A 21,518-nucleotide genomic window follows, 5' to 3' on the forward strand; every position below is an offset into this window, starting at 1 on the left:
TTTTATTTTTAATCAAAACACACTTCTGTATCATTGACAATGTTTAAATTTTTAATCAAAACCTTTCATTTGGTACTAAACACTGGCGTAGGCAAGGGGGGCAACTGCCCCCTCCAATTGTCCCAGAGGTGACTTTTGAGAACACTCTTTGTATAATGACAGTCAGGTTAGTACATCTGGGTAGGTCAATATTGAGGTTATATTGATGCTTAAGGTCAAATTCATCATCAAGAACATATTGATGAAGTAAGGTCAATGAAATTCCATGGATATCCAAGGTCAAGGCCACATTAAATTAAAGGAAAAAAATTGACATCCATTTCACGGATATTTGTTGGACAAGTGTTGTGTACTTTTTTCAGGTCTGTGTAATATATGTCATACATTTGAATTCTATGGCAAAACATTGCAATTTGTGTGTGTGTGGTAGGCGCGCTGTCTGTTTTTTCTTGCCTTTTCACATCACATCAACACCTATTCATAAACAAAATACAAAGTCAGTTTTGAAAGTCAAGCTCAGATTTTATTTTATTTTTAATCAAAACACACTTCTGTATCATTGACAATGTTTAAATTTTTAATCAAAACCTTTCATTTGGTACTAAACACTGGCGTAGGCAAGGGGGGCAACTGCCCCCTCCAATTGTCCCAGAGGTGACTTTTGAGAAACGTGTAAATCCGTTATTTTCCTTCAAAATACGCTCAAAATGCAGGAAATGGAGCCAAAATTTTCAAAATTTTCTGAAGAAGGGCCCCAAGACCCCTCACCAAAGCTTTGCACCTTTGGCGCTCGCGACGCACGGCTTCGCCAGCATTGCCAGATTTTTGCCCCCCTCTAAATTTAGATCCTGGCTACGCCACTGGTACTAAACCTTCAAGATATTCCATCTGTAGCATGTACTATATCACAAAATATCTGTTTCATATATTGTATATACTAGAAATCCTCCCTCTGTATTTCAGCCTTTTGTTGGAGATCTTTGTACACAAATTCATACTCAACCAACCATGACATTAAAGTAAAAGTTCAACAGAACCGAGATAAAGAATTGAATGTAGTTACTATGTGTCATTGTGAAACTATCAAAATAGGTCACACACACAGCCTCCTTTGTTTCAACACTGAAACTGAATTTCTTTTCAAAATTTGTCAAAAAAAAAAAAGAAAAAAGAAAAGAGAGAAAAAATCATTTACTAAGAAGCTGGAATTTGAAACCTAAAATATGTAATTCAACTTTCTTTAAAAACATTAGCTGAGAGATGAGATATTGAGCAAATATAAACAAGTAGAATATGTCTATAAGACATGAATGTACCCACTCCTATACAAATTAGTATCATTGTTTAATGAATTTGTAGAAGTTGTCAAATGTGACTCTGGCCTTTTAACCTAAACCAAATGATCTCCTTAATATGACCAAGTGTAGAACTTTAAGTCAGGATACTATGGGGATGGATATGAACCAAATCTGTTCAGAGGTCCTCAAGATCTGACAATGATTCAAAACAGAATGCAATTGCATGGATTAGGCTGACATGGGTAACATTACAACCCCTCCCCCACCTTCCCCAAGAAAAAGGTGGAGGAACAAAAACAAAACAGACTAATGTTCTACATGCAACATATTTATATTCTTAAAAATAAATTGAGAAAGTTTGATGACAAAAATTGGAGGCAAAAACTTCAAATCACAATAGTAATATCCTCAACAAAGTAACATCTTTCATGAATATGATCAAGTCCACAAATATTTATTAGGAAACTTGAGACAGCAGTCTTCTTTATTTGCAATAAGAGACTTAAGGTGTAGCAACTGAATTTAAGTAGCTGTAAAAATCAATGATTTACAAGCAAAACATTAATTTTTTAACATTATCAATCAAGAACACTTTCTAAAAGTATTATTTTAAATTATTTTTGTCCTGCTTTTTATACTGTATCAAATTTAGTATATATATTTGGCAGTCACTTGGCTTGCCTGTACCTAATGCTGTTTGGTAGCATTTCAAAATTTTTCTAATGTCCTGTAATAAGCCCACCCCTGACTTTGAGACAGAAGTAACACACTGTCCCCTGGGCTTATTGAAAGATAGACAGGGTAATACAATACTATGCATTAAAATTCTTACAATGGTAGCCTGTATTAGTTGAGTTTAAATCTATAGCACACAATGTATAGGAGAATTTGCTATCCTCGAGAGTACCTTGGTATGATGAAATAGCACTTTACAAGAAAGTTACAGAAAATAATTAAATTAATATCACATTGTGGAATCATTTGAGAACAGTGTCATCAATGTTGTCTGGAGGTGGTTCCACTTGCTTGCTTAATTTCAATAAAGTTTTAGTGACAAGTTCTGACAGTGATTCTCTCATGCCTGCATCTAACTGCTGCAAGGTCTCCTGCAATCAACCAAAGAATAATTCAAAACTCGTACAAATACACAAACAAAAAAGAGCGAGAGAGTGAAAAAAATAGAAAGATGGAGACACACAGACAGCAACAGGTTTATGGATTAATCATGCAGTTTGCTTCAAACATATTTCATGATTATTTGAAAAGATTTACGATTTGCTTTCAAATGTTTCCTTTCAGATTTAATCAAGCGGTGATCTTGCCAATAAACACTAAATGATATTAACAGTATTTCATTACCGGTACATGATCATTTTTCAGGGCAAGCATAATAATCTATTGTGTCATGTGAAAGTGTTGGTGAACGTTTCAAATGACTTCTAATCAAGATATAATTTACAAAAATTGGTACACAATTTCATATCAGACTTCCAACAAACTTGACAACGGTACTGTAAACTGCATTCAAAATAAAGTACTTACATTTAAGAATGTATCTCCTTGCCGAAGCTTGAGCAGAGAGACCAGGGCATATTCACTGTTGGATCTGACGGAAGTATTCTTCTCCTTAGCACCCATGACTAGTGGTGCAGTCAGATATCTAACCAGTTCAAGAGATTGTTTCCCTTGGAGATTGTGTATGAGGAAGGAAATTACTTGGGTGACCAGTTGCTTCACATCATTTGAGTCATTCTTTAAACCCTGTTGTAATAACAATGCCACATAAATTCAGTTTTTTTTAACAATAGTGATTCCCTGGTGACTCTTTAGTATAGTTTTACAAATTACAGACATTCTGTGGTACACTCTTTACAATATTAATTCCCTGGTGTACTTCTTAGTATAGTTTAACAATAGTGATTCCCTGGTGACTCTTTAGTATAGTTTTACAAATTAAAGACATTCTGTGGTACAGTATAGTATAGTTTAACAATAGTGATTCATTATTTATTAAACAGTGATACCCTGGATACTTCGTTACGAGTAATTTTACTATAGTGATTCTGGTGCACTTTTTAGTATAGTTTTACAAAAGTAATTACCTGGTGTATTCTTTAGCACAGTTTTAAAAAAGTAATTATCTGGTGTACTCTTTAGCACAATTAGTAAAAGTAATTACCTGGTGTACCCTTTAGCACAGTTTTACAATTACAGTATATTTCATTTAATTTCATGTATACAAAGTGGCATTTGAATTTTTATCATGTTATATTCTGAAACTTTTTCTCCTTTTCACCAACTAATTATGGTCCAGACATAAAAACGTCAAAAAAAGAGCAGCAACTCCAAAAAACTAGGCTTTAGGTGTCAACTAATATCTAATGTGTATATTTATATCTTAAACAAAGATAAGATTATCAGTATGTGACATATCTCCATTGTCACTGCGTCTGTAAAATCTCGGTACATAGAGCAACAGACTTCGGAACCTGATTTGAAAATCTGAGGAGTATGGTCCAATCTCCATCAGAGGTAAATGGTGAGAAAAGCCCATGGATCATTTTGTACTGTCTTGGTTGTGTTGGGTAAAACAGACATTTGCTATAAGATGCTTAGACTGCCTGACACATCAAAGGTCTAACTGGTAACCTAACAGAAACATGAACCAATGGGCATCTGGATTGACTCACACATGGACTGACATGGAGGGCATTTCAACTAATATTAGGCCCTGATTTTATTCCCGACAAGAGGCAGACAAACCTTGACAGACTTCTTAATAAACTATAAAGAGGCAAGTAGTAGGAACAATCATAAGACGTTCAAAACCATTCTGAAATTTTTGGGAGTGCATATTAAAGTTATTCATAATCAGTTTGTATTATATTATTTCACAGAAGCAGTATTTACATAAAATGTGTGATCATCCATTTCTGCCTATGAAAGTAAACCAAATATGGCTTCAATGTTTCAGTAGAAATGTAAAGAAAGCATCACACTTCTATCATTTGTTTGTTGACTGTCAATATCTATTGGGTAGAGATGATATTTCTGGTTGTTGTTTTTTTTTTTTAGAAATTTCTAATATCTTGTCCCTTTGAAGACCTCTCCCTTAGCTTTTTGGGGAGGGGGTGGAGGAAGATCCATACCACTCAAAATTTTTGAACAATCTTGCTCTAAGGATATGTCTGTGACCAAAAACAATAAAATTTGACTGACTGGTTTAGTAGATCGCAAAAAGTATCCTTTTCCTTGATAAACTATAGTAAACTTCAATCTCTACCAGGGGGCACTTAGACACAGGACAGCTCTGAATTTCTGGTAAACTCCCTTAAGGGCTTTCAACTATGAAAGAATTTTAGTTCTGACATTTCTAGTTGAGATGAAGCCTTTGGAGGCCTGTCCCCAACTGTGAAAGAATTTTAGTTCTGACATTTCTAGCGGAGAGGAAGCCTTCGGATGCCCGTCCCAAACTATGAAAGAATTTTAGTTCTGACATTTCTAGTTGAGATGAAGCCTTTGGGGGCCCAACCCCAACTGTGAAAGAATTTTAGCTCTGACATTTGAGATGAAACCTTTGGAGGCCGGTCCCCAACTGTGAAAGAATTTTAGTTCTGAGATTTCTAGTTGAGATGAAACCTTTGGGGGCCTGTCCCCAGTTCCACTTAGGGGCCAAACCCATAAATTGCACAATATTCAAACTGTATTGACCCAGGAATGTTTGTAGTCAAATAATTGAAATAAGTGACTGCTTTTTAAGGAGATATAAAAATCTGAAAAAGTTTATGCATGACAACAGATTGAACATTATAGCAAGAAGTCATTTTCAAATGACCTAAAAATTCATCTTTTAAAAATAAAGTGTTGGAAGAATGTAATTGATATAAGTGATAATAGGCACTTTAACACTCACCTTAATAAGGGTTAATACTAGTGAAGGTACACTGCCATCACTGCTAGATAGCTGGTAATTCAGTAAGAAACCCATACAACGATAGCCGCTGATACACAGGGGAATCTGTCAACAGAAAAAAACATCATACAGGATCACTTAGGTATAAAAGATAGAGCTGTGGTTTATCTTAGGGCTGATCCAGGTGTCCTATACTATTTGGGTGGTTACAGCAGGGATGCAGGGTGATTTGTCATAGTGATAATCAATTCAGGGTAAAACAATCACAACTGTTTCCTAGATTGAGTTTTTCAATTCATTACATATTCGTCAACGTATTCTGCACTGTGCAGGCTTCAACAAGGCGAAACATGTTGACTAATTGAAGAACTCCCACTTGGAAGCCATTGTGGTTGTTTTACTCTGGATTTGTATAAGATCAGATATAGACGGTAAACATGACATAGACTAAACTTTATCCACAAAGCAAAACAGGTGTATATTACAGACTGATAATGTTAATTTTTCACCATAGTTCAAATTTCTGCAGCTTGAAGGAAAAAGAGAGACATTTTTCAAAGGAAATTATGAAATGGAAAGTAATTCTTAAAGATAATTTTCTAAATGCATTTTTCATACTTTTATTTAACCTCAAAAACAGAGAAAATAAGATCTCTGTGAAAAAAAAGGTAACAGTTTTCATAGCATTTAGTGGTGCGAGGAGAAAGTAAACTGTAGGAACATGATTGTGATGATTGAGAACTTCATGAATTACAGTCTACTAATGAATGTGAAATTACACACCACGGGTGCACTAATAAGGAATTAGTGTAGGAACTAATTCTTGACACTGAGGTCAGCTATGCTCATAGTATAAAGTTCCAGTGACTAGAAGTGTAGGAGATAGTGTAAGGACAAACTTTGTCCTCTGATGAAGGTCAGTGATGAAAATGTAGGTTGGCGTAACTTAATTTACTATATGTCACTACATCCTTAACAGGATCAAAGTTTATTCATGTCTAGATTTGGGAGCATAATCACTTCTATTCATCTTTGGCTCATTTACCATTATAAAGCCTCATAATGAAGTGATAAGAAATTTTGAATTTTGAAGTATGTCAATCACTTTTTGTATCTTTTTTAAACAATAAGCATCATTATCATAAATTCTATTTTCAAATTTGGATTCCAAAATTTCCAATATTTGTATGCAGTGATGAAATATCACAGATTTCAGCATTTAATCAAATCAGCTGTTGTTGATCACATTTATGAAATCCTAGTGAGCTGTCTCTGATAAACTACAAGTGTGTTTAACAGGTACCCATTAACACCAGCTATAGTAATTACTAATGTGATATGAAAGAATGCACAATAAACTACAGCCATCTTGATTTTATTACTGGGGGAATTATCTTCATTATCAAACAACAATAAAGAGGCAATTTAAGCGAAATGACCTTTTCAATCAAATAACTGTCCTGTATATGTCAGTAGGTCGTGAATGCTATGAATAATAGTTCATTGTTTTCTTTTCCTTTATTACATATAACAATGGTGACTTGACCTTGGAAACCTAAAAACACTAAGATCTTTGTCTATTACAGTATTTATTTACTTTATGTTCAAATTCTTAACATGCCATGTCTCCCTTCCACCACTAAAAGCTATTATCTTTTTGATACAATTATGCTGTACTTTCACATAAAACAATATTATAGATATCCATTTTCACACAATCACCTTATCATTTAAAGTATACTCTTTCCCATTTGATGTTTTTGTATCTTATTTTTGAAGTCATTGACTTGTGGATTAATTTTCTGGTAATGACATTCAGCAATTTTCACTATTTCCATGGTTACTGAAAAGACGATGAAGAAGAGAATTCAACAAAAATTCACTACTACAGGGCTAGATTTAATTGTATATCCTGTTATCTTGAACAATTTTAAAACTTTGGCGGAGATAACCCAATACTTGTAATTTTGGTTGACTGTTTTCATAGTAACAGATCAAATTTCTTAATATAAGAAGTTTTCTAACAACAAAAGCTTTACTAGAATTGTTGAAGTCAAATCCCAGGAGACAGTAGTAAGTATACACAGCTCACCCTATCAGATGTGGCTAGTTCTGTAATGTAATCTTCTATGCTTCTCTCAAGTCCAGTGCCAGTGAGCTTGCTCGGGACTTCCTTCAGGGCGACCCCTAGAGCCATACTCCGGCCCTGTCTCAACATCCAGTCCTGGCTTGGGTCAGCATCTGTTAACACATCAAAACATATGTTCTACTGCATTAGAGAACTACATTTTAATTTACAAATAATACTGTACTGTAAAATGTTTTTATGATCTATAGAAGTGGGATCCCAGAGGGATTTTATCACCCATTATTAATAAATGCTCTGTTATTACAGCAAATTTGTCTGCCCTTACCTAGTAAGTGTTGTATAAGTGTGTCTTTAAGCTCTGCTTCTGATAAAGCTGTACACAGGGCTCCAAGGCAACCAGCAGCAACTGCACGTGTGGCATCTTCCTGAGAGCCAAGTAACTCCAACAATGTGGCAGTGATCTGTTTCCTCAGTGGCTCTGCCATCTTCTGTCCAGCCCCAGAAACACAGAATCGAAGTGCCTGTAGCATTGTGTCTCTATAACAAAAGAACAGAATTTATTAATTAAAATTGTAAAGGAAGTGATATAAAATGTTTGAGAAACCTGGATGTCAAATACAGAATGATTCATCATTAACCAAACCTCATTGCCAGGTAATATGTATTTACTTGCTTCAATGACAGTTATACAACCAAACTAATCTTCTCTGCAGGTGTAATATGATAATTAAGGGAAATCATTATAGAGAAACCAAAGACAGACAGATGCACAGATAGACAAACTAAATCCCTTGTAAATCATAGATAATGGAAATGTGCAGTGACCTTACATATAAAGCATCAAAATGATATTTCTCTTTTTAAAGCTGTGTGGTGATGGAATTTATCTAGAACAAGTATGCTCCCTCGTTCAAGTATAAGAAGGAGCCGCAAAGCATGGCAATGAATAGCCAAACAAATGTATTTAACACTTATAGAGATCAGCTGAACATTGTCAGTTGTAGCCCATAAAGAAAACTACTAACAGTAATTTTGGTATTTCTGATTTTGTTTCAAAGGGATCAGAGTAAATATAAAAAATGAGATCTCACCAGTATTGAAAGGCACAACTAAGAAACAAGCCTTGTATACAAAAATTACTGAGATCAGTAGAACTCAAATTCTACAGGCTACAGCCTGGAAAAGCTCCTGGGATGGACAGATGGTGGGGCCCAATTTAATAGTCCATGCAAATGCATCTCGCACAAGACACTAACTAATGTCAAATTCATTTTTTTCTATTGAGACTGTATCTCCTAGGGATAGAGTTACCCTAAACAATGTATTCACACCTTCCTTAGGGGGTACCAGTGTTACATGTTACCAATCTGGTGGGTTTTGTATCCTCATTCAGGGGTAATGATACCCCAGGCAAATTTGTTTCTCATGAAGCTGTTCTATGCTATTCTGTTTATATCCTTAGATAAGACACTTAAGACTAACAACTTCTAATATCATGCAATGTGCCTCATACAGGTAGTAACCTCACCAACAAATGATACTGCAAAATCAGATTAAATAGAAAGATTGATATATTCCTGGCTCATCACATGTATGTGTTGACTACAGACTAAATAGATATTTACTTGACGGATGAATCTGAAGTGTTCCTAATGCCTGAGTGCAGTTCTGTAAACAGTGGATCCACCCGTACATGTATCACAATCAGACGGCCAAGTGCAGATGCTGCCTTCAAACGTACAGCACGCTGGGGATCGTTTAGTGCCTTCAGGAAGGTTGTCTGTAGCTGGGGTAGGAAGGGCTTCAACTGTAGGCCAACCTGGAAAGTATAACATCAAGATCTATATGGTTAGATTCAATCTAACAAAACATAAAATCTTAACAGAGAAACAACAAAACATGTAATTCAACAAGGTGATTCACAATTTCAAAACAGACAAGTGATTCACAATTCAAAACAGACAAGTGATTCACAATTTCAAAACAGACAAATGATTCACAATTTCAAAACAGTCAAGTGATTCACAATTTCAAAACAGACAAGACAAGTGATTCACAATTTCAAAACAGACAGGTGATTCACAATTCAAAACAGACAAGTGATTCACAATTTCAAAACAGATAGATGATTCACAATTCAAAACAGACAAGTGATTCACAATTTCAAAACAGATAGATGATTCACAATTCAAAACAGACAAGTGATTCACAATTTCAAAACAGACAAGTGATTCACAATTCAAAACAGACAGGTGATTCACAATCCAAAACAGACAGGTGATTAACAGTTTCAAAACAGACAGGTGATTCACAATTCAAAACAGACAGGTGATTCATAAATTAAAGTTGATCGGAAAGCAATATACTCAATACAGACAGTTGAATTCAAAACTGGGGAGTGATCATTTTGTAATGTTTAATTTGGCTTTGATAGAAGTTACTAAAGATCTTTTGATTCAAGTTTGTTGTCTGACAGAAATCACCATAGAAATATCTAATCTATTCTAGCTATAAATGGTATTATGAATGATTTATACATCAAAATGGATCACCAAAAAATTGAATTTTCTTTGCTGTTCTGAAGCCAGGAAAAATTTCTGATCTTTCCAAAATTAACTGGAATTAAATAAGAGGGGAAGTTGGGATCTAAAAAACATTGAAGCTTTATAGGAGATGGGCTATTTCTTTGGTAAAATATTTGTTATTACTGACCTTGGCAAGAAGTAAGGTCAAAGTTTCCAAGACAGCAACCTTGACCTGTGCTGAGAAGCGGTCACCAAGGATACGAATGAGTGGACCGGTGATATTTACAACAGATGGTTTCAGGGCCTCTGGGCTGGTCAGGTGGATCAGTTCTCCGAGCCCATTGGCTGCCACAGCCTTCACATCCTGTGAACCGTTCAGCATACCCTCACGGAATATTGGCAGCACTGGTGCAATACCCTGCAATTTACCATTAGAAAAATGAATTCTGAACATTTAAAGTTTTAGGAAATGATTGCTAGGTTTTAGATAATATAATTCTAGGGAATCCATACACTATTCAATCGGGGATGACCAAAATTTAAATCAAACATATCAATTTTTTTATTTATATGAAGGTTAAACCATCAAACCATGGATTAAGAAGATTTTTATCAAATGGATCAATTCGTTTTTTCAGCTATCCATTAAACTATGTCAATCAATGCTTCACACCGAAAAAGTCATCATTCCCAAGCTCTCCATTCTTTACAGCCTTCATTTATATAAGTTAATTTCTCAAAGCTTTATTAAGTAAACCCAGTTAATATATGCTCAGCTCTTCTTGGGGAAAAGCATTAAAAGAAAAAGAATAACGACTCAAAGATGAAGTCTTAATATAGATTTCAAAATTAGATTTTTAAACAACTTCATAACAAAATGGAATGAAACATCATCAGATAAATTTCCATTCAGTACCTTCTTTGGAATGCTAAACCCTGGCAGCTCCTTGGCTCCCTTTAGCTCAGAAGCAGCTAGCTTGATGGCTGACCTTATGTCTTGAATGTGTTGTAACATCTCGGACACGTCCAGTTTCTAAAGCAAAACAACCTTCATTTAATCGATCTTCATCTTTAGGTACCATATCCCTGCCAACCTTAATATCATAAATCTAATGAACTGTACCTCATTATTTTTAACTATAATATTAGAAACAGCTAAAAAAATTTTCAATATAATTACAACCAGACCTCCCCAAAATTTAACATGTAGCATTACCCGGTTATATTTGTACAGTAGTGATGATATTTTGTTATTAAGTGGTACCTTATTGTGAATGTGAAAACTTTTGTGTGAAATAATGAGTTACATGTGTTTTTGAATGGCCTTTTATATATGCAGATGGCAAAATTTTAATTTTAAAGAAAATAGCGAAAATTATGACCTGTGAAAATAATCAGCCATATGGTAACTTAGTCCAAACAGAATCATGATTCAGTCTCTCAGACAATTTGAAGGCTAGGTGTTGAGCTTATTGATATTTCAATTATTTTCCTTAAAAAAAATCTTTTTTTTTGTGAAAGTTACCTTGGTGACTGTGTTGAGACACTCCCAGCTCGCCAGTAATACTTTACTCTCTTTCCGCACAAAGGATGCAATCAGACCTCTAAATAGATCTGTCCGGTAGTCGGAGTAGTCAGTCTGTGTCTTGTCACAGAAGGCCTGTAAAATAACCACTGCTGCACAGCAGAGGTCCGGAGATGGGTTTTTGATGGCTGCCAATAGTTCCTCCATGATGGTACGTACTCCACGGTCATCTTGGACCGACAATACCACACTTCGACAGTATTCCAGTTCCTGTACAAATCACAAACAAAACAACCGTGATTTATACTTTTAATCAAAGATTAAATGCATACGCAAGACATTCAACTTTGTGTTTGTGAGAAAGCTTTTAACTTATAATATTTCTTAAATTTCTACATTAAGTGATACTGACATTTATTGCAAGAAATCTTACATACAACATCTAATCTATTAACTGGGAGGCGTGAAATTCACAGAGACCTTGTGAATTTACTTTTATTTTGTTTATGAGAAATATAAGAATATTTTACACTAGGATGTTGTAAGTTTTCGTAAACATTCTCCTAACTATAATGACTACATTTTTCAAATTCTTGAGATATCATTGATCTAACATCGGTTTTGAATGGATGAAACACCCAAAATTTCATAAATAAATTTTTGATAGATAATAACGACATTGCTAATTTTCTAAAGAAAACAAGTAATTTCGGGTGAAGCATACTATTGAAGAGGTTTGGACATTTTTCTTTAAGAGAAAATTTACATGCAGTTATGAATTTCTACAAGAGATTAAGCAGTATCGTACAAAAAAAACTTCTTTTAAAAACATCTCTGTTCTAATGAAAGCAATAAACTTTGTATAAAATAATCCTTCAAAACCCAAGTAGGTGTTTGTCCATGGTGACAAGTATTTTGGAAATAGGACATCATTTTTGGGATTCACAAGTCTTGGATGAAACAAGGGTTATCCATGGTGATGAGGTATTTAGAAGTAGGATATTATTTTTGGGATTCACAAGTCTTGGATGAATCAAGGGTTATCCATGGTGACAAGCTATTTAGAAGTAGGACATAATTTTTGGGAGCGACTAGACTTACCTGAGCTTCATCTGGGGTTCCAGCCTTCTCACTGAGTGTGTCCATCAAGGCAGGCAGTATCTTAGGCAAGTGTTTGGTGAGTGAGTCGCCTGCCACTGATGACAACAACGACAGTGCTTGTGTGTTCACTGGAGGGGTCACCAGCTACATTGAAAGGTAAAGGTCACACTTTTATGAAACTTGTGGGATATTTAACATAAGAGTCTGAGGACTTTCAATGTTAGGTTACTCAAATATCTCAAATTTATTCTATCTTCTTTTAATCTCTACTGACAAATTTTAATATGCTTTCTCAAATAAAAGCTGTGTTTGAATCAAGGAGACAAAACAAATGTATTCCCCCTCCATAGGATACTATAGGTAAATATGAATTAAATCTGCTGAAGGATTCTCAAGATATTGATTTAAAACAGGATGGAATGGGATAGGACAAGACAAGGGTAACATTATATGATTACTGGACAAGACATGGGTAACACTATGATACAATAATGGGCAAGAAAATACTATGATATGATTTCCAAACCCCCACCCCTCCCCCTTAGCGAGGACATGAACATAATACCTAGATTTCAAAATTATTATTTTTGAGAGACATTTTTTTTGCAAGGGAAAATTCATATTAACTCCAGTAATTTTGTAATCAGGAACCAATACTAAGATTATAATTCCCTGACCAAATTAACGCTTGCATTTACAAGTAACAATCTCATGGCTTAGAAAGGTAAAATATAAAAGATAATCAACTAGAATTTACTGTTCAACATTGCTTAAAATCTCTTAGTTAATAATATCATTTGTTACAATAGGAAAATAAAAGAAAAAAAAGAAAATATTAGAAAGAGTTGTCTCCCTTCAATAAGAAAGATGATGAATTTTCCAAAGACTAAAAAATCTTGATTTCGTTATCAAATAAAAATACTAAAACCAAACAAGAATTTAGAGAACTACTCAATAAAAGAGAAGAATAGTAAAAAAATAGATATTAAACTGAATTTTTTTTAAAATGCAAGGCAACAGATGCAAATATGCAAATTTAAGAAAAGTATTGAAATCAGACAATTATAATCGGCAGTATATATAGCACATAATGCACAGTACAATGCATGTGTGGTGGTAAGGCTTGCTTTAGGGGCAACACACAGAACACCTTGGTTGTTCAACAGGCCCCCTGGGAAGGTCTGAGACAAAAGTCACCAACCCTCGAGAAGGGGGCCTCCTGAATAGGAGGGTGGGACACCAGAAACAGGCTTGGCCAGGTACCCATGGCACAGGACCTCCACGCTGTGGTGGGATGCTATGTACCTGTGTTTCAGTTGGAAAAATCCCATGACTGGCTATGTAAGTTCAATTTGCAAGGTGGCATACTTGCCATAACTCGATTCAGACTACTCTACTGCCACATATTCCTTTTAGTATTTCAATTCATCACACTCAAAAAAATTAAAAAAAAAAAACATTAATTATCATTAAATTCCTTTTATCACCTTATTTATTTACTATTCAACAAAACTGATGATCTTATTCATTATCTAGCCAAAAATGTACCATCAACCACTTTCCTTCAATAGTTGGACAAGGCCCGCTCATTTTTTTGGAGATATTGAACAATTTTTGAGGAAATTAATACGCACCAACATCATACCTATATATGTACAAATTTATCCTTGAAAAAAATAATTCCAATATGAACAGGTCCCAAGGAAAGATAAGAAATCAGTTTTCCATAGGAGAGATGATTTAATATTTCATGCCAAGGGATAGAGACTGTGTAATAAAGCCTCGCGCGCGGAGTAATTCATACTTTTCTTTCATCATAGGAGAGATGATTTAATATTTCATGCCAAGGGGAGACAACTACTTTTCTTTCATCTGTTTGAAATTGTATATATTTGTAAATGTATTTTGTCATGTGAAAATAAATGAAAACCTTATAAATTTCTATAAAAGTAACAAAAGAAACAAATCTCTTCTTGTGTAAAACTTTCTAAAATTCAGTATATGCTTTTTATAATAATAATGAAAACATCGAATGTGTTTTACATTGTTTAAATTTTAAATATGAAGTTAACTGTTCAAACTAGCCTCCCCTGGACCAAATGTTCTTTGCTATTTTTAAATCTCATCATGCTATGAAAGGTGAAAATTAATTGGTAAATCTGCAGTTTGAACCCTAACACAAACCAGACTGCAACATATGAATTAAATAAATAACCTATTGTGGCCCTCATGATGGTTTCTCTTTTTTTCAGTACGTGTAGACCTAGTAACCTCTCCTTATAAACAGGGGTACTTACTTGTGGTACCAGATAAGGCATCACGACACGACTCTTCACCGTCATCACTTGCTGTAGGCCATCTAATGCTTCATCTGACAGGTCTGGGTCACGCTGTCAATAAATACATACATCTACATTAAAATCCCTGATTTCAAATTTAGGTGAACCCATTTGCTTAATGGATTTGGTCAGAAAAAGTTACAGAAAGAAATCAGTAGATTTTTCAGCATAAATTGTTATGATTATTGAAATAGCCAGATTAACATATTGATAAGTATCCTGTATATTAAGTTATCGACAAAATATTTCATGAAAGTACAGATCTATCCAAACACAACATTAACCCTTAATATTGTATTCTGATGAAATATATTTGTAAATAATAAGTCTTAGACTGTACCAGTTTGTTCAGGAGGTCTGGCAGAATCTCGTCCAAGGCACGTGGCCCAATGTTAGAGTGGAGACTGTCAAAGGTGTGGGCGGCTGCCTCCCTAACTTCACCAAGAGGGTCAACAAGAGCGCGGCGTACTGTGGGGATCAGACTGTCAGCATACACAAGTACCTGGGGATTTAAAATTAACAGGTGATATTTACAACAGATATGATTTAACATTTCAGTTAACTAAGTCATGAAACTCAAATATTCATTTCATTTCTTTGTAGATGTCAAAAAGTCAATATGTCTGAGAAAGTTTCAACTATGTGCTGTTATACTATCTGGCCATAACTATTCAGCACAATATACAGTCAAACCTGTCTTAAAGTTTATCTTTATACCAAGGCTACCCGTCTGTAAAGGCTGCTTTTTTGGTAGCCAATGCAATGCAATCCATAGCAATTGAACCTCTATATAATGGCCACCTGTGTATAATGACCACTTTTCTCTGCTTCCTTGAGTGGCATTTATAGACAGGTTTGGTTACACTCAATAGGACACAATCATACTTGACATCACGAAGCTAACTTACATGCTCGCGACTGGTTGAGGCCATGATTTCTGTGAGACCAATACACACACCCTGTCTCTGGTCTGCCCGCTCTGAGCCCAAACCTCGTTCCAATATTGGAATGATTTCTGGTAACACCCGTTCTCCAAGCTTCTTTACCAGGTCTCCCAAAGTCCGTGCCGCAACCTACATCCAAAGTTTAAGATGGATTTAAATACATGCATACTGCTTACATTGGCTTCCTATAGAAAATTCTTTCAGCAGCAAGCATAGCCCCTTTATCTAGAAGATTATCTTGAATAATTTCTAAACTATATGCTTTGTAAAACATATTCACAAGAGATCTAAAATCAAATGGATGATGAGGTTTTCCTGTCTCTTCCTTTCTGCTTAACAAATCAGTCTTTAGAGCTATTTAGAAAGTAATATCACTATAGACATAATTAGGATTTCCAGAGATTTGTTTTCTCAAGATTACATTCAATAACAAGTCCTAATTCCACAAACTTTCAGAGTTGAAAGAGTTTTCAGTGAATGGATTAGCTAACATTAGTATTATGTGAAATAAAATTTCAGTAATTTGTGCAGAAGCAAAATAGCCCAAGTATGACTGAAATGTTTGGGAATAAAAGACAAATATCCATCAAGACCTGAAAGTAGTCTAGACTCACCTGTCTTTTGTCGTGACTGGTACTGGCCAGACAGCCCAAAAGGAGTGTAAATAGCACAGGGAGAATCTCACGAAGTGTTTGTGGTGTATGAGACACGATGATCTTCCACACATGGAGTGCCGACTGTCGTACCAATATGGCTGTGTCTGATCGTCCCATATAGAGTCCCGCTAATACCCGATCGCGTCTCTCCTTCCCAAGAGCTCGCATAATGGCCTGAGAGTCAAATAAATGAAATAATCATAAAATCATAACAGGGTAAAATTAAGGAAACATTTTCAAGAATTATCATTTAAATTTAGCCTGTAATAAACTGAGGGAGGAAACAGGTAATGCGTCATTCACAGTTATATAGCTATCTGGGCATTTGCTAGCATTTCTGATCAAATTGCTATAGAGGTGGGTGGGTCTATAACAAAGTTTGTGCTTCCTGCTTGATAGATACGGTGAGAATATAACACAGGGCCTTGGTTACCTTTGATGAAGATTCTGTACCAAAATTGTCATCATCATGAGCAGTCTCTGTGGTCATCTTACCAGTGACACCTGTCAACAGATATACAGTTTCTAAGACTGTTAACTAATGTTACACAGTGAATGCTGTAGACTGTAGAAGTTACAGCAGGAAGAACAAGATCAAAGACGGGTATGGAAAAACAAAACAAGTTACCAATATAAAACAAGAAAACACCCATTTGATATTTGTTATAGAAATTCCGAAAAAAAAACTATCAAATAAGCATCTTAAAATCAAATGTTATGAAATGTGACAATTTCTGTATGCCTATATATTGTAAATGTACTTCACTTGGCAAAATCAAATTTTGGGCATTATCATATTTCGGCAAATTAATGCAAAGATAAATTAGTGTATCTATAACAAATACATGTAAATACTGTAACAACAGCGCTACCATTAAGGTACAACAACTAGCACATTTAAGTAATAATACTTTCAATGTAAAAAGCACTAAAATGAAATAACCAATATAGGTACGTTTACAGTATTCAGCTCTGTAATGGTTTCATTAAGGAGTGCAGGAGGTCTCAATTTGGGAAGAAGGCAAAAATAATTCACAAGAGAAAATTGTAAATTGAACGCAACGAAACACAAAAATTTGGCATTACTGTGTGTACATACTATAATCTTTAATACCTCACTATGTTAAGTTCTTTTCAAGAAATTAACTACATTACCAGTATACACCTTAACACGTGGATCTTACCTGATATGCGGTAGAGAAGATCACCCAGCAACTGTACCGAAGAAAATCGGATCCTCCAGTTGTCGTCAAACAGGCCTTTCTCCAGCTGGGGTAACAAAAGTTCTATTGCTGTGTCTGCATATACATTAATGATTCTCTGGCCTGCCCTCAGAGCTGTGTCTCTTACATACTCCGACTCATCTGCCAACGCCTACAGTCAAATCAAGTAGAATAGTAAGGTGAAAATCTAGACAGTTTGTATTTTCACATCATTTGAAATGTCCAAGATATGGGAAATGTATATCGCAGTTAACTGGCCATGAACTCACCTTGGAGAAGGGCATTATGAGATCAATACTGCCAGATACTTACCTGAAGAATGGAGGGAATGATAGGGCCGATGTAGGCCATGAATTCTTTGCCAAAGACGGAGGGTAGGTAGATATACATCATAATGTAGCCATCACGAGCATGGGACGGGATGTCAGTACGTTCTGCTGTCTGTATGATGCCTGGCATTAGACGTTTCAGTTCAGCCAAACCAAGGCCACCAATTACTTCACTCAGACCTATACAAGTAAACAAGGAACCGTCAGGCATGTAAAAGTCTCATACATACTGATACCACAACATAAATAATGCATTAGTAACATCATAATATATAACGTACACATGTAGGCTATATGCAACAAGAGGCCCATGGGCCTTAACGGTCATCTGACAAAAAGCAAGCCAAACCTAGAAAGTGGGTTGAGGTCATTCATTTGAACAAACTTGGTAGCCTCTCCTCCAAGCATCTTACAGGCCCAATATCAGCACTCATGGACTTTTGCTTGTTGAGAAGAAGTTGTTTGTATATTTTAACATATTTGACCCCTGTGACCTTGAAAGTGGGTCGAGGTCATTCATTTGAATAAACTTGGTAGCCTTTCCTCCCAGCATGCTACAGACCCAATATCGGCACTCATAGACTTTTGCTTATTGAGGTGAAGTCCTTTGTATATTTTAACATATTTGACCCCTGTGACCTTGAAAGTGGGCCAAGGTCATTCATTTGAACAAACTTTGTAGGGCTCCATGCCAGCATGCTATGGGCCAAGTATTAGCCCCCTAGGCCTTCTAGTATTTGAGAAGAAGTTATTTAAAGATTTTAACATATTTGACCCCTGTGACCTTGAAAGTTGTTCAAGGTCCTTCATTTGAACAAACTTGATAGCCCTTCATCCCAGCATGCCACAGGCACAATATCAGCAATCTGAGCCTTTTGGTTATTGAGGAGAAGTCGTTTAAAGATTTTAACATATTTGACCCCTGTGACCTTTAAAGTGGGTCGAGGTCATTCATTTGAACAAACTTGGTAGAGCTCCATGCCAGTATCCTCTGTGCCAAGTATTAGCCCCCTAGACCTTCTAGTATTTGAGACGAAGTTGTTTGAATGAAAAGTTTACGCAGGGCGGACGGCGAACGACGACGGACGAAGCGCGATGGCTATAGGTCATCTTGACCCTTTGGGTCAGATGACCTAAAAATCAACAATGACATAAATTTATCCTGTTATCCTAGATTAAAACAGGAACATGAGCCTTAAATTTCTGTTCATAGTCCAGAGGCTACATGGCCTTCTAGTTTTTACATTGGGAAGTGTCTTTTGCAGGCCATCTGGTGAAATGGGCTGTCTGTATTTTCTTTTACATAACTGCATTAAAAAGCATCTCCAGCACAATTTATTACATCACTTCAAAAATAAAGTTTATTTCAGTGTTTGTCAGGTCACTTATAATGGATAATGGTTAATGGTTGTGTGCAAATTTTGCCTCAAATATGTGTCAAATTGATAAATTTTATTCTGAAAAAGATTACAGCATGAAACTAGACCAACATATCCCACAGGTTGTCAGATTACACAGGATAATATGACTGAATGTATTTATTTTACCTACCTTGTGCTGCACCAGATCGATCAACAGAGCTGCTCTCAGACTTCAGCGTGTCCATAAGCCACTTAAGCAGTTCATCAAACTTGGACCCTCCCATTCCTTTCACCATGGCACCAAGAGCACGAGAGGAAACGGTACGAACTTCTGGGACCGGATCCAACAGGGATTGTTGTAGACCAGGAATCACCTTCTCTATATATGGGTCCAAGTCCTAGCATAAACATACAAATTTTTAATATATATGGTTTTCATATCTTTCAAAATAAAGGGGGAAATATTCATTTTTGAGAGGATCACATTTTGTTCAAATATAATTCAGTAAAAATGTCTTCAAACAAATTATAGTTTAAGCGTGTATCCTGAAAATGTTGATTCTGACAAATCTCAGTCCTTATTGCACTTTTTACATCGACCATATTTTGGGTATGACCCATTTAGTTACATTTAAACTTTTGTCTTTCAGTGTGTATCTTTTTTTTAGTCCTTGACTTGTAGAACTGGAAAGTACACTGTGAAAGCAAGTTTACACATATCTCCTTCTCGTTCTGAGAAGATCTGACAATGGTCTACCTTTTGGTCGGTTAGAGAGTACATGTTGCCGATGATCTGGGCGGCCATTTTCCTTGTTTCTGTGTTGCGGTCCTGGAATGCACGCTCCACAACAGGCATAATAAGGGCTAGGGAGGGCGCATCAATGAAATGTACAAATTTGGTGTCTAGTAGTGTCTGTAGACACACCATTGTCTTCTTGGATGGCTCTTGTAAAGCATCTAACAGGTTAGGCACAATTTCTAAAAAAAATACAAAATAAATTACTCAAACATATCATACTTTTCTGTCTTCCCAAAAGAAAGTTTTACGGAAATGACTTCACTTTTTTGCATTTCATACACATTTCCTTACGTGCAAAATATTTTTTTTAAGTTGCATGGTAAAACCTTAACTATCATTGAGCTGTTTATAGCCAGTACACTGGGTAACACAAGGAAACAACAGAGACATCAAATAGTTTATTGTTTTATTTTGTGACATTTGACAAAAGAAATATATTATAATTTTACACACCCAGTAGGAGAAATAACAAAATATCATAACACGAACTAAGATTGAGTAAAATCTAAGACATGAATATCAATTAACATTACTTGATTACCCACCTTGAATTTCCGGGTTCCTGATGACTGCTCCAATCTGTCGGAGGGCCTGAGCTCCAGCCTTCTGGACTTTGACGTGCGAGTCAGTGAGTACCTCAGACAGTTTTGGTACGATGCTTGGTAAGCAGGCAGATAACTGTTTAGGAGCACAGTATGCCATTGCTCCCAACAACTCAACTGCCCCTGTGGTTGTTAAATTGATCAGTAACTAATAATAACATGTTTATAAATTAATTTAATCAAAACAGCCAAAAATATGAAATTCAAGGTTAAGATCATTGAGGTATGCTTTAGGGGTTGTTAGAATGTTTTTTGGTGTTTTTTTTCCCTAAGATCTGCTGTTTTGTTGTATGTTTATCCAGCATGAAGTTAAGGAAGCCAACATATATAATCAAATTCAAGAGGTCACTTTACCATAGGACAATTATATAGTATTTCTGATGATTGTGCCAGATTGCTATAGATATGGAAACATATCCCTGGCACGGTTATTTGTAACCTAAGTACCTGCTTTAGTTCTCCAAGCATCCTCTTCCAGTCCCCTCAATAATGAGGGCAACACAAGTTTGACTCCATGGGCTGTCAACATCTTCATCACAGCTTTAGCAGTAAAGTCTGCTGCCTGTGAAAAAACAATAGATTTAAATACTCTCCAGATTCACATCCAGTACATCTTTGATGATGTTGTGTAATTGGTTACCTGGCAGTAAACTGATTTTGAACAAAAAATACATTTCACCTTGGAACTTCAATCAGATGGTATATCTTGCATACAACACAGACTATATATATGGTATTGACATCTGGGTTTTTTTTAAAATTATATACACCACATATTACTATCAGTATAACTCAATGTTGTTTTAAATATGAC

General features: G+C 35.6%; 1 protein-coding gene across 1 annotated transcript in view; it reads right to left on the reverse strand.

Moving 5' to 3' along the window:
• Window positions 1–501: 501 nt before the first annotated feature.
• LOC132559095 (stalled ribosome sensor GCN1-like) overlaps window positions 502–21,518 on the reverse strand; it is a 47,848-nt gene continuing 26,831 nt past the window's right edge. Inside the window, exons 32-52 of the mRNA XM_060223706.1 lie at window positions 21,152–21,266; window positions 20,648–20,827; window positions 20,061–20,281; window positions 19,494–19,701; window positions 17,926–18,122; window positions 17,575–17,764; window positions 16,824–16,894; window positions 16,349–16,564; window positions 15,699–15,863; window positions 15,131–15,292; window positions 14,749–14,841; window positions 12,452–12,595; window positions 11,351–11,620; window positions 10,742–10,858; window positions 10,013–10,243; window positions 8,926–9,119; window positions 7,626–7,837; window positions 7,304–7,452; window positions 5,212–5,316; window positions 2,841–3,059; window positions 502–2,404 (exon numbers count right to left, since the gene is read on the reverse strand). Coding sequence (XP_060079689.1) covers window positions 2,276–2,404; window positions 2,841–3,059; window positions 5,212–5,316; window positions 7,304–7,452; window positions 7,626–7,837; window positions 8,926–9,119; window positions 10,013–10,243; window positions 10,742–10,858; window positions 11,351–11,620; window positions 12,452–12,595; window positions 14,749–14,841; window positions 15,131–15,292; window positions 15,699–15,863; window positions 16,349–16,564; window positions 16,824–16,894; window positions 17,575–17,764; window positions 17,926–18,122; window positions 19,494–19,701; window positions 20,061–20,281; window positions 20,648–20,827; window positions 21,152–21,266 — 3,588 coding nt within the window. The 3' untranslated portion in view covers window positions 502–2,275. The remainder of the gene's footprint in view (window positions 2,405–2,840; window positions 3,060–5,211; window positions 5,317–7,303; window positions 7,453–7,625; window positions 7,838–8,925; window positions 9,120–10,012; window positions 10,244–10,741; window positions 10,859–11,350; window positions 11,621–12,451; window positions 12,596–14,748; window positions 14,842–15,130; window positions 15,293–15,698; window positions 15,864–16,348; window positions 16,565–16,823; window positions 16,895–17,574; window positions 17,765–17,925; window positions 18,123–19,493; window positions 19,702–20,060; window positions 20,282–20,647; window positions 20,828–21,151; window positions 21,267–21,518) is intronic.

This window comes from Ylistrum balloti, unplaced genomic scaffold (genome assembly GCF_031769215.1).
Source record: "Ylistrum balloti isolate Yb309-2 unplaced genomic scaffold, AGI_CSIRO_Ybal_v1 Utg370856, whole genome shotgun sequence".
Classification (NCBI taxonomy): Eukaryota; Metazoa; Mollusca; class Bivalvia; order Pectinida; family Pectinidae; genus Ylistrum; species Ylistrum balloti.